The following is a 15,612-nucleotide window of genomic DNA, read 5'->3' as shown; positions in this document are numbered from 1 at the left end:
ACTTTTCCACAAATAAATCAGAGGGATTTTTTTGTACACACACACACACAGTTAACCTGTTGATATTTTACTTGGCAACATATTTCTTGAACAGAACTGAAAAACTGGAAAGCAGTAGTAAAGGGTCATAAAAAAACTTGATTTTGCTTCATCTAATTGATCGTAGCAGGTTCAGATGGTAACTGACTGAAGCGAACACTAATTCTGAATCTAGTCTTGTCAACCATCTATATTGAACAAAAATATAAAACAATTTCTAAAGATTTTACTGAGTTACAGTTCATATAAAAATAAATATTTAAACAGCATCTTGAAATGCCACACCTGTCAGGTGGATGGATTTTCTTAGCAAAGGAGAAATGCTCACTAAAAGGGATGTAAACATATTTGTGCACAAAACTTGACAGAAATACACTTTGTGTGTGTATGGAACATTCCTAGGGTTTATTTATTTCAGCTCATGAAACATGGGACCAACAATTTACATGTTACGTTTATATTTTTGTTCAGTGTATCATTTTATACAGTAGCAGCACATTAAAAATACCCACTGTTACCCCAACCCCTCTCACACAAACTCTTGCTCACATACAGATAAATAAATCAAACTGGGCCTCCCGAGGGGCTGTGCCACAACTGGCCGTGGCCGAGAGTCCCATAGGATGGCTCACAATTGGCCCAGCGTCGTCAGGTTTAGGGGAGGGTTTGGCAGGGGGGGCTTTACTTGGCCCATCGCGCTCTAGTGACTTCTTGTGGCGGGCCGGGTGCCAGCAGACTGATCCCGGTCGCCAGATGGGCGGTGTTTCCTCCTGTTGCGGCTGGCTTCCGGGTTAAGCTGGCGGGTGTTAAGGAGCGCGGTTAGGCGGGTCATGTTTAAGAGGACGCATGACTCCACCTTTGCCTCTCTCAAGCCCGTTGAAGTTGCATCGATGAGAGAAGATTGAAATTTGTGAGAAAAATAGGAAAAACAAAATACAATAGTAAAACATGTATTTTTTATATACAATAAACTACACTATTCACTTCCAATATTTACATCTACATCTAAAAATCTAGATATTATCACACATCTACAGTAAATCCCTTATATACACACACAATCACCTCGAGCTCAACCTCAACAAGACAGAGCTACTCTTCCTACCAGGGAAGGCCTTCCCGCTCCAAGACCTCTCCTTTCATGGTTGACAACTCCACGGTGTCCCCCGCCCGGAGTGCAAAGAATCTTGGCGTGACCCTGGACAACACCCTGTCATTCTCTGCAAACATCCAAGCAGTGTCTCGGTCGTACTCGACATCCGTAGAGTGCGACCCTACCTCACGCAGGAAGGGGGGCAGGTGCTAATCCAGGCACTTGTCATCTCCTGTCTGGACTACTGCAACGCACTGTGGGCTGTGTTCCCCGCATCAAACACCTGCAACCTATCCCGAACGCTGCATGATATACAACCTTCCCAAGTTCACCCATGTCACCCTGCACACACCACTGGCTTCCAGTTGAAGTTTGCCTCCACTACAATACCATGGTACTTGCCTATGGAGCAACAAGAGGAACTGCCCCTCCCTACCACTAGGCTATGCTCTACCCTACACCCCAACCCGAGCACCCCTATCTACCACCTCCCTTTTAAGCCCAGTCAAAGATCCCCCACCCCCATACTACCACTGACTTGGCTGATGGCAACTATAATGCACTTACTATGACAGAGATGGCTAGGTGGGACAACCACATATATCTTAAGATGAATGCACAAACTAAGTCGCTCTGGATAATAGCGTCTGCTAAATGACACATGTAAATGTAATATCATGGCCTCGTTTACAGTGTATTCATACTTAGTGTCTCTTCTTCGCCTTCTCTTTTTTCTTCTGTTCCTGGTATTCAACAATCTTTTTGTGGAAAATTCCTGAAAAAAAAAAAAAAGGAGTAGATGATTAATTTACTCCTTTATGATAAGCAAACATATACCCCAGGAACAAGCTGGCTTCATTACCATGGTAAACAACTTCAGAAATGGTTTCTAACACATAAGTAGCATCTTTCAAATACTGTTCGGTTATGTAAGTATGTATAATTTAAATAAACTCTCCCTCGCACACGCACCTTGCTGGGGGCTCGCTGGCTGCTGCTCCACCTCCTGGATAAACAGGTCAAACATCTGGGTCTGGAGGAACTTCTTGACAAAGTGCCGCGTGGTCTTGGACTTGATGGCCTTGTAGAAGGCTCTGCTCTGGAACACCCCCGGCTGGCCCCTGCTGTTCCGCGTCACGTACAAATCAAAATGGCCAACAGTCTTCACGAAGAAGGGCAGGAAGGCTTCCAAGACCACGCTGTTCAGCTCCTCCACAGCTGAGGGGGAAATGGTACACACACGGTCCAGGTGGTTCCTCAGAGGGGTGTCATTTGGGAGTGCTCATGAGCCATAACACTCTGGCTCTCCAGTACCACAGTAAGGCATCACATTGACCTTCCACCAGTTTGTGTTACTATGATGACACATGCTAATTTTCCTTAACCTCTCATTACTTCGAAAAGATCAAAGAAAGCATAAAGCAATCTAAAGGCAACTGCCAAAATAAAGGATATACCAACGTAAAGACAAAGTGTCTTAATAGGGCGTTGGGGCACCACGAGCCACCAGAAAAGCTTCAATGCACCTTGGCATAGATTCTGCACGTGTCTGGAACTCCATTCGTCCATGAGAAATTCCAGAATTTAATGTTTTGTTGATGGTGGTGGAAAACGCCATCTCAGGCGCCACTCTAGAATCTCCCACAAGCGTTCAATTGGGTTGAGATCTAGTGACTGGAACCAACTTTAAACCCCCTATGCTCCTTTGAGACCTCTCAATAAGTCAGATGGGCAACTGGACATTTTTATACATGACCCCTAAGCATGATGGAATGTTTTAATTGTTTAAATAACTCAGGAACCACACCTGTGTGGAAGCACCTACTTTCAATATACTTTGTATCCCTCATTTACTCAAGTTCTTCATTTATTTTGTCAGGCACCTGTATTTTCAGAGGTTACAGTTAATAAATGGCATGTATTCATATCACATTTGAATTGTGTCAAAGTATGTCTATCTGAACACCTGATGTGGTACTGCAGGTGCAAAAGTGTGATAATCTCTGGACACTTCGTGAAAGAATACCCCATGCAACACATCATTTTGGATAATCAGCTTTTTTATATATGAAACTACTCACTGGATTTTTCTTTCCTGTTTCTTAGTGCCTGCAGTATTTCATCTTGAAGCTTAGGGGGCAGAATAGACTTCTCATCCCCGATCTATGAAACAGAGGAACCGTATTCAATGGTATGTCAAAGCAAAAAATACATGACCTCCCCATAGTTTTAAAGCTGCAGTATGTAACTTTTTAGGCGACCAGACCAAATATAGATCTGTCGCTCATTGAAAGGGAGTCTAGGAAGCTGTAAATCGGTTCTGTGTGTGTTATTTCTATGCTTCCCGTTCTTAAGTTTTGTTTGTGTCTTTTACTTGTCGGTTTTGTACACCAGCTTCAAACAGCTGAACATACAATATTTTCGGTCATTGAAAATATATTCGAAAGCGGATAATTTATTTTTGCTTTAGAGTTAATATCATGCAATTCTACACATTTTGCCATGGGGCATAAAGAAAATGTTACAGTTTCTAAGCACGTTTGCAACAATTCTATACATTTTGCCATGGGGCGGAGAAGAAAATTTGCTGTTTTACAGCAAATTTCCTACCATTGAACACATTTTGCCAAGGGTAGAGAGAAATGTTTGCAGTTTTGAATATGAAATCTGAGTAAGACTGTCTAACAAAAACAAATGGGGACCCCCCGGCCGGTAATTCAACCAAAATTACTAAGTTTAGATAATTGTTAAGTTAGTCTAGAGGCCAATTAAAACAATGTTAGCTGACATGGGCTAATTGAGTGACTGACTGACATAAGTGAAAAACTGCTGATGCACAACCCAGTTTCAAAATTGCACCCTGTGTATTCTATTCTAACTTGCAACAGTCAGTCAAGACCCCACCAAGTTAAAAAAAAAAAAATATATATATATATATATATATATACAGTACCAGTAAAGTGTTGACTCAAACCCTTGAATGAGTAGGTTCTTCTTTCACTATTTCTACATTGTAAAATAATAGTGAAGACATCAAAACTATGAAATAACACATGGAATCATGTATTAATCAAACATTTATTAAATCAAAATACATTTTAAATTTGAGATTCTTCAAAGTAGCAACCCTTTGCACACTCTTGGCATTCTCAACCAGCTTCACCTGGAATGATTTTTCAACAGTCTTGGAGTTCCCACATATGCTGAGCACTTGTAGGCTCAACTCATCCCAAACCATCTAATTTGGGTTGAAGTTGGGTGATTGTGGAGGCCATGTCATCTGATGCAGCATTCCATCACTCTCCTACTTGGTCAAATAGCCCTTACACAGCCTGGAGGTGTGTTTTGTGTCATTGTCCTGTTGAAAATGAAATGATAGTGGGACTAATTGAAAACCAGATGGGATGGCGTATCGCTGCAAAATGCTGTGGTAACAATGCTGGTTAAGTGTGCCTTGAATTGTAAATAAATCACAGACAGTGTCACCATTAAAGCACCCCATCACACCTCCCCCTCCATGCTTTATGGTGGGAACCACACATGCAGAGATCCGCTTATCTACTCTACATCTCAAAAAGACACGGCGGTTGGAACCAAATATCTCAAAATGAGACTCCGACCAAAGGACAGATTTCCACCGGTCTAAGGTCCATTGCTCGAGTTTCTTGGCCCAAGCAAATATCTTCTTCTCATTGGTGTCCTTTAGTGGTGGTTTCTTTGCTGCAATTCGACCATGAAGGCCTGATTCATGCAGTCTCCTCAGAACAGTTGATGTTGAGATGTCTGTTACTTGAACTTACCATCCATTCTGAGGATGGTAACTCTAATGAACTTATCCTCTCCCGTGGCAGTCCTCATGAGAGCCAGTTTCATCATAGCACTTAATGGTTTTTGCAACTGCACTTGAAACTTTCAAAGTTCTTAATTTTCCAGATTGACTGACCTTCATGTAAAAGGTAACAGACTGTCATTTCTCTGATTATTCTTGCCATAATATGAACTTGATCTTTTACCAAATGGGGCTAATACCCCTACCTTGTCACAACACAACAACTGACTGGCTCAAACGCATTAACTTCTTATGGCTGCAGGGGCAGTATTGAGTAGCTTGGATGAAAGGTGCCCAGAGTAAACACTAGAAGTTTAGAAGTTAGACGTTTCTAAAACTGTTTAAATGATGTCTGTGAGTATAACAGAACTCATATGGCAGGCAAAAACCTGAGAAGAAATCCAAACAGGAAGTGAGAAATCGGAGGTTGGTCGATTTTCAACCCAGCCCCTATTAAATACACAGTGGGATATGGATAAAGTTGCACTTCCTAGGGCTTCCACTAGATGTCAACCGTCTTTAGAAACTTGAATGAGGCTTCTAGTGTGTTAATCTGCAAAATTGTAATTATTCGCCTACCTCCTCATGCCTTTTGCACACAATGTATATAGACTCTTTTTTTCTACTGTGTTATTGACTTGTTAATTGTTTACTCCATGTGTAACTCTGTGTTGTCTGTTCACACTGCTATGCTTTATCTTGGCCAGGTCGCAGTTGCAAATGAGAACTTCTTCTCAACTAGCCTACCTGGTTAAATAAAGGTGAAATAAAAAATCAAATCAAATAAAGTGGAGCCGGATGGGAGCTCTTTGAGTCAGTGGTCTGGTCCTGGTCTGGCCAGGTCCTGGTCACGCGCATTTCACATGATAGCGACATGCGTTCCATGGATTTCCTACAGACAGACATAGGAATTCTCCGGTTGGAACTTTATTGAAGATTTATGATAACATCCTAAAGATAAATTCTATACTTAGTTTGACAAGTTTCTTCGACCTGTAATATAACTTCAAAAAGTTTTTGTCCGATGTTCGGATGGACCTGCACAAGCGTTTGGATTTGTGTACTAAACTAAAGTAGCTACTTGGACATAAATAATGGACATTATCGCACAAATAAGCATTTATTGTGGAACCGCGATTCCTGGGAGTGCATTCTGATGAAGATCATCAAAGGTAAGGGAATATTTATAATGTGATTTCTGATCAACACGGCGGATATTTTTTTTTCTGAGCACCGTCTCATTATTGCATGGTTTGGTTTTTCCGTAAAGTTCTTTTGAAATCTGACACAGCGGTTGTATTAAGGAGAGGTATATCTATATTTCCATGTCTAAGAATTGTATTTTCATCGACATTTATAATAAGTATTTCTGTGAAATGATGTGGCTCTCTGCAATATCACCGGATGTTTTTGGAACTAGTGAACGTAAAGCGCCAATGTAAACTGAGATTTTTTTATATAAATATGCACTTTATTGAACAAACCATACATGTATTGTGTAACATGAAGTCCTATGAGTGTCATCTGATGAAGATCATCAAAGGTTAGTGATTAATTGTATCTCTATTTGTGCTTTTTTTGACTCCTCTCTTTGGCTGGAAAAATGACTGGGTTTTTCTGCGAGTTGGTCACCTAACAATCGTTTGTGGTGCTTTCGCTGTAAAGCCTATTTGAAATCGGACACTGTGGTGGGATTAACAACAAGATTACCTTTAAAACGGTATAAAATGTATGTTTGAGGAATTTTAATTATGAGATTTGGCGCCCTGTACTTTCACTGGCTGTTGTCATATTGATCCCGTTAACGGGATTGCAGCCCTAAGAAGAAATTACACACATTCTAGGTGACTACCTCATGAAGCTGGTTGAGAGAATGCCAAGAGTGTGCAAAGCTGTCATCAAGTCAAAGGGTGGCTACTTTGAAGAATCTCAAATATAAAATATATTTGGATTTGTTTAACACATTTTTGGTTACTACAAGATTCCATTTGTTATTTCATAGTTTTGATGTCTTCACTATTATTCTACAATGTAGAAAAAAGTAAAAATAAACTCTGGAATGAGTAGGTGTCAAACTTTTGACTGGTACTGTATATGAGGGCCTTCAAAAGAGGGGCCCCGCCAGTTGCCCATTCCTGCTCTACACTATACTTAATTTATTTTTGCTTTAGAGTTAATATCATGCAATTCTACACATTTTGCCATGGGGCATAAAGAAAATGTTACAGTTTCTAAGCACGTTTGCAACAATTCTATACATTTTGCCATGGGGCGGAGAAGAAAATTTGCTGTTTTACAGCAAATTTCCTACCATTGAACACATTTTGCCAAGGGTAGAGAGAAATGTTTGCAGTTTTGAATATGAAATCTGAGTAAGACTGTCTAACAAAAACAAATGGGGACCCCCCGGCCGGTAATTCAACCAAAATTACTAAGTTTAGATAATTGTTAAGTTAGTCTAGAGGCCAATTAAAACAATGTTAGCTGACATGGGCTAATTGAGTGACTGACTGACATAAGTGAAAAACTGCTGATGCACAACCCAGTTTCAAAATTGCACCCTGTGTATTCTATTCTAACTTGCAACAGTCAGTCAAGACCCCACCAAGTTAAAAAAAAAAAAATATATATATATATATATATATATACAGTACCAGTAAAGTGTTGACTCAAACCCTTGAATGAGTAGGTTCTTCTTTCACTATTTCTACATTGTAAAATAATAGTGAAGACATCAAAACTATGAAATAACACATGGAATCATGTATTAATCAAACATTTATTAAATCAAAATACATTTTAAATTTGAGATTCTTCAAAGTAGCAACCCTTTGCACACTCTTGGCATTCTCAACCAGCTTCACCTGGAATGATTTTTCAACAGTCTTGGAGTTCCCACATATGCTGAGCACTTGTAGGCTCAACTCATCCCAAACCATCTAATTTGGGTTGAAGTTGGGTGATTGTGGAGGCCATGTCATCTGATGCAGCATTCCATCACTCTCCTACTTGGTCAAATAGCCCTTACACAGCCTGGAGGTGTGTTTTGTGTCATTGTCCTGTTGAAAATGAAATGATAGTGGGACTAATTGAAAACCAGATGGGATGGCGTATCGCTGCAAAATGCTGTGGTAACAATGCTGGTTAAGTGTGCCTTGAATTGTAAATAAATCACAGACAGTGTCACCATTAAAGCACCCCATCACACCTCCCCCTCCATGCTTTATGGTGGGAACCACACATGCAGAGATCCGCTTATCTACTCTACATCTCAAAAAGACACGGCGGTTGGAACCAAATATCTCAAAATGAGACTCCGACCAAAGGACAGATTTCCACCGGTCTAAGGTCCATTGCTCGAGTTTCTTGGCCCAAGCAAATATCTTCTTCTCATTGGTGTCCTTTAGTGGTGGTTTCTTTGCTGCAATTCGACCATGAAGGCCTGATTCATGCAGTCTCCTCAGAACAGTTGATGTTGAGATGTCTGTTACTTGAACTTACCATCCATTCTGAGGATGGTAACTCTAATGAACTTATCCTCTCCCGTGGCAGTCCTCATGAGAGCCAGTTTCATCATAGCACTTAATGGTTTTTGCAACTGCACTTGAAACTTTCAAAGTTCTTAATTTTCCAGATTGACTGACCTTCATGTAAAAGGTAACAGACTGTCATTTCTCTGATTATTCTTGCCATAATATGAACTTGATCTTTTACCAAATGGGGCTAATACCCCTACCTTGTCACAACACAACAACTGACTGGCTCAAACGCATTAACTTCTTATGGCTGCAGGGGCAGTATTGAGTAGCTTGGATGAAAGGTGCCCAGAGTAAACACTAGAAGTTTAGAAGTTAGACGTTTCTAAAACTGTTTAAATGATGTCTGTGAGTATAACAGAACTCATATGGCAGGCAAAAACCTGAGAAGAAATCCAAACAGGAAGTGAGAAATCGGAGGTTGGTCGATTTTCAACCCAGCCCCTATTAAATACACAGTGGGATATGGATAAAGTTGCACTTCCTAGGGCTTCCACTAGATGTCAACCGTCTTTAGAAACTTGAATGAGGCTTCTAGTGTGTTAATCTGCAAAATTGTAATTATTCGCCTACCTCCTCATGCCTTTTGCACACAATGTATATAGACTCTTTTTTTCTACTGTGTTATTGACTTGTTAATTGTTTACTCCATGTGTAACTCTGTGTTGTCTGTTCACACTGCTATGCTTTATCTTGGCCAGGTCGCAGTTGCAAATGAGAACTTCTTCTCAACTAGCCTACCTGGTTAAATAAAGGTGAAATAAAAAATCAAATCAAATAAAGTGGAGCCGGATGGGAGCTCTTTGAGTCAGTGGTCTGGTCCTGGTCTGGCCAGGTCCTGGTCACGCGCATTTCACATGATAGCGACATGCGTTCCATGGATTTCCTACAGACAGACATAGGAATTCTCCGGTTGGAACTTTATTGAAGATTTATGATAACATCCTAAAGATAAATTCTATACTTAGTTTGACAAGTTTCTTCGACCTGTAATATAACTTCAAAAAGTTTTTGTCCGATGTTCGGATGGACCTGCACAAGCGTTTGGATTTGTGTACTAAACTAAAGTAGCTACTTGGACATAAATAATGGACATTATCGCACAAATAAGCATTTATTGTGGAACCGCGATTCCTGGGAGTGCATTCTGATGAAGATCATCAAAGGTAAGGGAATATTTATAATGTGATTTCTGATCAACACGGCGGATATTTTTTTTTCTGAGCACCGTCTCATTATTGCATGGTTTGGTTTTTCCGTAAAGTTCTTTTGAAATCTGACACAGCGGTTGTATTAAGGAGAGGTATATCTATATTTCCATGTCTAAGAATTGTATTTTCATCGACATTTATAATAAGTATTTCTGTGAAATGATGTGGCTCTCTGCAATATCACCGGATGTTTTTGGAACTAGTGAACGTAAAGCGCCAATGTAAACTGAGATTTTTTTATATAAATATGCACTTTATTGAACAAACCATACATGTATTGTGTAACATGAAGTCCTATGAGTGTCATCTGATGAAGATCATCAAAGGTTAGTGATTAATTGTATCTCTATTTGTGCTTTTTTTGACTCCTCTCTTTGGCTGGAAAAATGACTGGGTTTTTCTGCGAGTTGGTCACCTAACAATCGTTTGTGGTGCTTTCGCTGTAAAGCCTATTTGAAATCGGACACTGTGGTGGGATTAACAACAAGATTACCTTTAAAACGGTATAAAATGTATGTTTGAGGAATTTTAATTATGAGATTTGGCGCCCTGTACTTTCACTGGCTGTTGTCATATTGATCCCGTTAACGGGATTGCAGCCCTAAGAAGAAATTACACACATTCTAGGTGACTACCTCATGAAGCTGGTTGAGAGAATGCCAAGAGTGTGCAAAGCTGTCATCAAGTCAAAGGGTGGCTACTTTGAAGAATCTCAAATATAAAATATATTTGGATTTGTTTAACACATTTTTGGTTACTACAAGATTCCATTTGTTATTTCATAGTTTTGATGTCTTCACTATTATTCTACAATGTAGAAAAAAGTAAAAATAAACTCTGGAATGAGTAGGTGTCAAACTTTTGACTGGTACTGTATATGAGGGCCTTCAAAAGAGGGGCCCCGCCAGTTGCCCATTCCTGCTCTACACTATACTTGCTTGTCTTGTCAAACTGAAATTAGGCAAACTATTAGAATTTTAGCAACCAGGAAATGGTGGAGCGATTTTTGCATAGTGCATATGTAAGTGCAAAACAGTGAAACAAAGAATTTCAATTCAAAAGCAGGCGTTCAAGTAAATGTGATACTTAATTGTGTCTGTAAACGTAGGCCATTCGTTCCACTCTTCAGACAACACAGGACAGGTATTTCAGACACTTACTTGAACTAGGAAAGTGTCCTTCCGATCCTCTGACAAGTCCACCACAAGGAGCTGTGTTAGGGAGAACAGAGCCTAGAATGACTATTTCAACACCAATACATCACCATTACAACTAGACTCCCAAACTTTCCATCCAGTCATTCAGGGGGATCTCTCAAATCATCTATCCTTGATTCTTCGCATCTTCACCTCATCAGAATGCATTGGAGGAGAAGGCCTGAGGGGAGGGACCTTTGACCTCCTCCAATTCGTTGAGGTGGCAAGGAAAGATGAATTGAGATAGACCGTGGCTCTGATCCAGGAACAACCTCTTAGCCCCTACCTCCTTGGAAGTTCCTGAGCTTTAACAGAGAGGCTAGCAGACTTTGCCATATTGCTTATACCTATCCAAGGGCTTAGGGGTAATGGGTTGCTTCTGAAAGGCCCACATTAGCAGCTCTAATCCTTAACGTTTCTCTGGTGCTAACACTGCTGTAGTCTCAGGGGGCCATCCTTCTATTATTCAAAGTCTCTACCGTACTTTACCCCTGTTTAGAGTCTTCCTGCCGACAGGTTCCCATGGCTTTCGGAATGTACATGATCAGGGTGTCCGAGGCTAATGGGGAGGGGGACTCACGTCGGTCTGGTCCGTGACCTGATCCATTAGCCGCTTCTGCACTCCCAGCAGGTAGGGGGTGGGGGCCATAACAACGTCGATGAGGATCTCAGGGACTATGGAGATGAAGGTGTGTTGCCAGGTGAATGGATAGAGGAGGGCGGCCACAGCGTGGATCACCTGGGACAGGGTGCTGTGGAGGGGTCAGACTTATTCAGTGTGTGTGTGTCACTGTGTGAAGTAGTTAAGCTCTCAATTGATGAAGTTGATGTATGCGTGTCTGAGACGACTAAAATAATGGTGTGTGTGTGTGCGCAGTACCTGAGCTCCACGGCTATGAAGACAATGCGTCGCTCCATAGCGGCGGCAGCGAACACCAGCACCACCTCCTCATTGGTCAAGCAACGGAAGAGCGTGCGGAAGTCCACATGCTCCAGCCACGAGTCCAACGGACGCGTCAGACTGATGATCTGTAGACAGTCAATTCCTATTGTTATATACAGTAAATGTCCCCACCGTCACCAACATGTTACATACAGTAAGGTAATAAAGTCAATTTAAAAAAAAAGTGGATTTTTATTTTTTTGTAATGCGAGCAAGCGGGGAACAACTTTACCTCAAGATAGTTCAGCCTCTTGATAAGCATGGCTTAACTCTTGGTATAATGGCAAAAATTTTGGAATGGCAGTCACCGGGGACAGGGTTTGAATCCTAGTCGGGGTACCCTCCTAATTAACTACAATAGTCCCATTGAAAGCATGTCCCAGCCACATCTGCGGCACAGTTGATTTTTCAGAGGCATAGTTCAGCCTAAATTTTTCATAATGAGTGTACTTGCTGAAATATATAGCAGTTTACTAAAGTAATCACACCTAAACGTACAGATACAATACAGCAACAACTAGAGTGTGTGTGGGGGTTAATTGTGGAAAAAAGGACCTGAAAGAAGGAATGTTGCAGGATGGGATTGGTGTTACTGGGATTTTAGCCCTGGGGGAAACATTGAGTAAGAGGGCAAGTTCAGACACAGCACCACACACACACATAGTGCTGTGTGTGTGTAGACACACAGATGTTATGTTTAACCAGTCATATACACCACACTTTACCCAATGGTGCCAGAGCAGTAACTTGGGGTTATCCAAAATGAATGCAAATGACTAAACATACACACTGTGGAATGTGTGTACACAAATGTCTACTATTCTTGCAGGCATTGACGTTCCTATTTTCATGTTGGCTGTGTGTGTCACCTCTGCCCTAGTGCATCTCTTTTCTTATCAGCATTATCCCAGGCTAAATGGATTTCCTTTTCTTTTCAGTCAATGCATCTCCACCTGCTGGCATGGTCTCCTTTTTCACTAGCTGTGTGTGTGTGTCCGTCCAACTGCCTTTGTGCATCTTGTTAGCAGTGTGTCTCCTAGATCTCTAGCTGTGTGCTTTAGTTTGACTTCCTGTAGCTTGGAAGAGGAGTACCCCTCATCCAGAATCTCTTTTCTCCTGGCCTGGATGATCAGATTGGTGACGGGGCCGGAGTATGTTTCCACCATATTGCTCATCACCAATCAATGTGGACATTTCTCAACTTTTGGAACTGTGTTTCTGGTTTTCATTACAACCAATTATTCCCATCATCCTAATGTTTTGTTATGATGTGCCCTAATGAATACCACCCAAGTCTCAAGGAAGACCATGGAGTCGTCCCATGTCAGCAAGCCATAAAACATTTTGTTGAAATTAACATTTGAAACTAAATCGATTGCACCCAATTTGGCCCTTTTATAGGACTCTCACAATATTCAACAAATATAGTACACAACATACAATTTGGACCTAACATCATCCTACTATTGGGTAGACATGATGAATCCAATAAAATAGTCAGTCACACATGGACCTCCTAAACCCCACGCCAATCCCACCCCAACAATCAGTATCCGTTCTCTATATCCGAGACGTAGTATGGAGCTGCGGCTTGGAGTTTTGCTTACTCACCCATTCAATGTATTCCCTGTGATTCTGATGTGTTTTTTCCCCTGTTCAGAGAAATTAGCCATTGATGTCATTTGCATTATTTACCATAAATTAGTGTGAAAGTACCAGGGGTGTATCCATTATGGACACGTTCACCGTTTAAGAACCAAACGGAAGTAAACAGAGCAAAACAACAATATTGGACAAATTCAGGTAGGCCCCTCCCTGTTCCGTTTAAGAAATATTTTGCAACAGAATCGGTGTAATGAATACGCCCCCAGGTTTTGCCCACTAGATGCTGCTGTTCCTGCCACACCCTTTTATACATTCTCCTGAAAGCAAGTCCTTCTCTTAGAAACCTAATGCTTCAACCCAACTCTACTTGAATTGTCCAACAAATGGCAGCTCTCTGAGGGCTATCCCTATGGTGCAATTCTCATATGAAGACTTTTCCTACATGCCCAAAACTTTGATGGAGAAATGGGCTATGACTAAAATGTTGTGACAATAAAATACAATTCTAAACCATTGCATGGCAGTCATATGCTTTTCAATACAATTACTAGAAAACATCTTTATATGTAGTATGATTAGTGATATTTACCATTAAACCCAACACCAGACAGTGTGTTCGGGATGTTTACCATTGAAGCCATTAGAACTGCTGTGGCCTAATGGTTTGCTTTAAACGAGGAATGGTCTAACTAATCCAGACCTTTTTTGAAGACAATAAACCACACAGGGTGTCCGTTTCCTGGACACAGATTAAACCTAAGAGAAGGACAAACTGAATAGCTTTCATGGAGGACTGGCTTGAGAATGACCACAACATTTATTTTCATAATCAGCAAAAGCTATTGGTTTTCTACCCAAGGTTGCAAAGAAAATGTTGTGATTAAAATGAATAAAGAGACCAGAATAATTGATAAATGGCCTTGACAGTAGCAGGAAGAGCGACATGTAGCGGGTAAAATCTGGTACTTTCACACTAATTTATGGTAACTAATGAAAGCGACTTCAATCAGATGAAAAGAAATCCTCACTTTCAAAGGGAATAACATTACATAGTATAAAGAAGCAATAGTTCAAGCCTCAGCTCCATGTTCAGACAGGGAAATGATACTGCATACTGGCTGGTTGTTGGGGTGGGATTGGCGTGTAGGTGCTCCGCCGGTGGCTTTTGAGCATATCATTGGATTCCTCATACTCATTGTTAGAAATAATTATGGTCCGAATCGGATGCTAGAGATCAAATGACATTTCAACAAACTAATGTTTCAGGAATGCTAATCATCGGTTTCTAACTAAATAAATTATTTCAACACAATCTGAGATGGTAGGTGTCAAAATTGTCTTGTGCTATACTAACTTAGTAATGTGGCTAAGTCAGGGTGCTAACCTCGGTGCCCTTGTCGGGAACGAAGCTCTTGATCTTGACAGTGTTGCCTGGGGCGGGGAACGCTGCCTCCCTAAGGCTCTGCATGAACGGGTAAATCATCGCCATGGAGATCTGGTGTCGCTTCTCCACCTCGTCAAAGATCTGCACCAGAAGACCGACAGGAATATTCCAACTCAGACATCGTCATTGTGCACCACTGGAATAATAACAATTACCACACACACACACATTTCAGTGGGTGAACTTTCAAGCCCTTCACAAAACCAACAGAAACCGCAATGAAATGGTGCAGCAGAATACGAGGAAGTAAACTGTGGGGCTTAGTATTCCCACTAACCTAAGTGATAGTGTAGCGGTGGTGTGTGTCAATATTCATGTCAAATGATTTGGGGCACCACTGAAAAGCAGTGAATTATGATTTATAAAAATCAGCTACTTCAACTTTGACCACAGACAGGGGCTAATGATAAAGTGCCACAAAGAGGGAGAACATATGAACCGTACAAACTAGGACATCTCAAAACCCCCATACCAGTCTAATAGGCTCATACATCAAAGTCATTTTCTCGTACCATAACACATCTTTACATAAACACAGAAACGCAGTCCAATTTCACACACGACTGAATAAAGGTATGAACAGTTGTCAGAATTGCGAGAGGTGCCCATCACATCCAGTTCTACTTAAGTGGAAGAGCGTACCTTTTTATTTTTTCCGATAGGGGAGGTTAGGTGCTGTTTCCAAGGGATTTCCACAGAACTGTGATAAGGTGAGA

The 15,612-nt window shown here is 41.0% G+C and overlaps 1 protein-coding gene across 3 annotated transcripts in view; it reads right to left on the bottom strand.

The window, feature by feature from the left end:
- Window positions 1–480: 480 nt before the first annotated feature.
- LOC110491855 (DENN domain-containing protein 2D) overlaps window positions 481–15,612 on the bottom strand; it is a 45,463-nt gene continuing 30,331 nt past the window's right edge. For 2 of the 3 annotated variants that reach the window (XM_021565667.2, XM_021565668.2), the window contains 7 exons: window positions 14,837–14,977; window positions 11,785–11,933; window positions 11,485–11,656; window positions 10,869–10,919; window positions 3,214–3,295; window positions 2,105–2,350; window positions 481–1,907 (listed from right to left, as the gene is read on the bottom strand). In XM_021565667.2, coding sequence (XP_021421342.1) covers window positions 1,837–1,907; window positions 2,105–2,350; window positions 3,214–3,295; window positions 10,869–10,919; window positions 11,485–11,656; window positions 11,785–11,933; window positions 14,837–14,977 — 912 coding nt within the window. In that variant the 3' untranslated portion in view covers window positions 481–1,836. The remainder of the gene's footprint in view (window positions 1,908–2,104; window positions 2,351–3,213; window positions 3,296–10,868; window positions 10,920–11,484; window positions 11,657–11,784; window positions 11,934–14,836; window positions 14,978–15,612) is intronic. The other variant, XM_036946748.1, reaches the window with a different exon arrangement.

This window comes from Oncorhynchus mykiss, chromosome 16 (genome assembly GCF_013265735.2).
Source record: "Oncorhynchus mykiss isolate Arlee chromosome 16, USDA_OmykA_1.1, whole genome shotgun sequence".
Classification (NCBI taxonomy): domain Eukaryota; kingdom Metazoa; phylum Chordata; class Actinopteri; order Salmoniformes; family Salmonidae; genus Oncorhynchus; species Oncorhynchus mykiss.
Note: the sequence above shows the minus strand (reverse complement) of the source record. Positions and strands in the feature narration are given on the sequence as shown.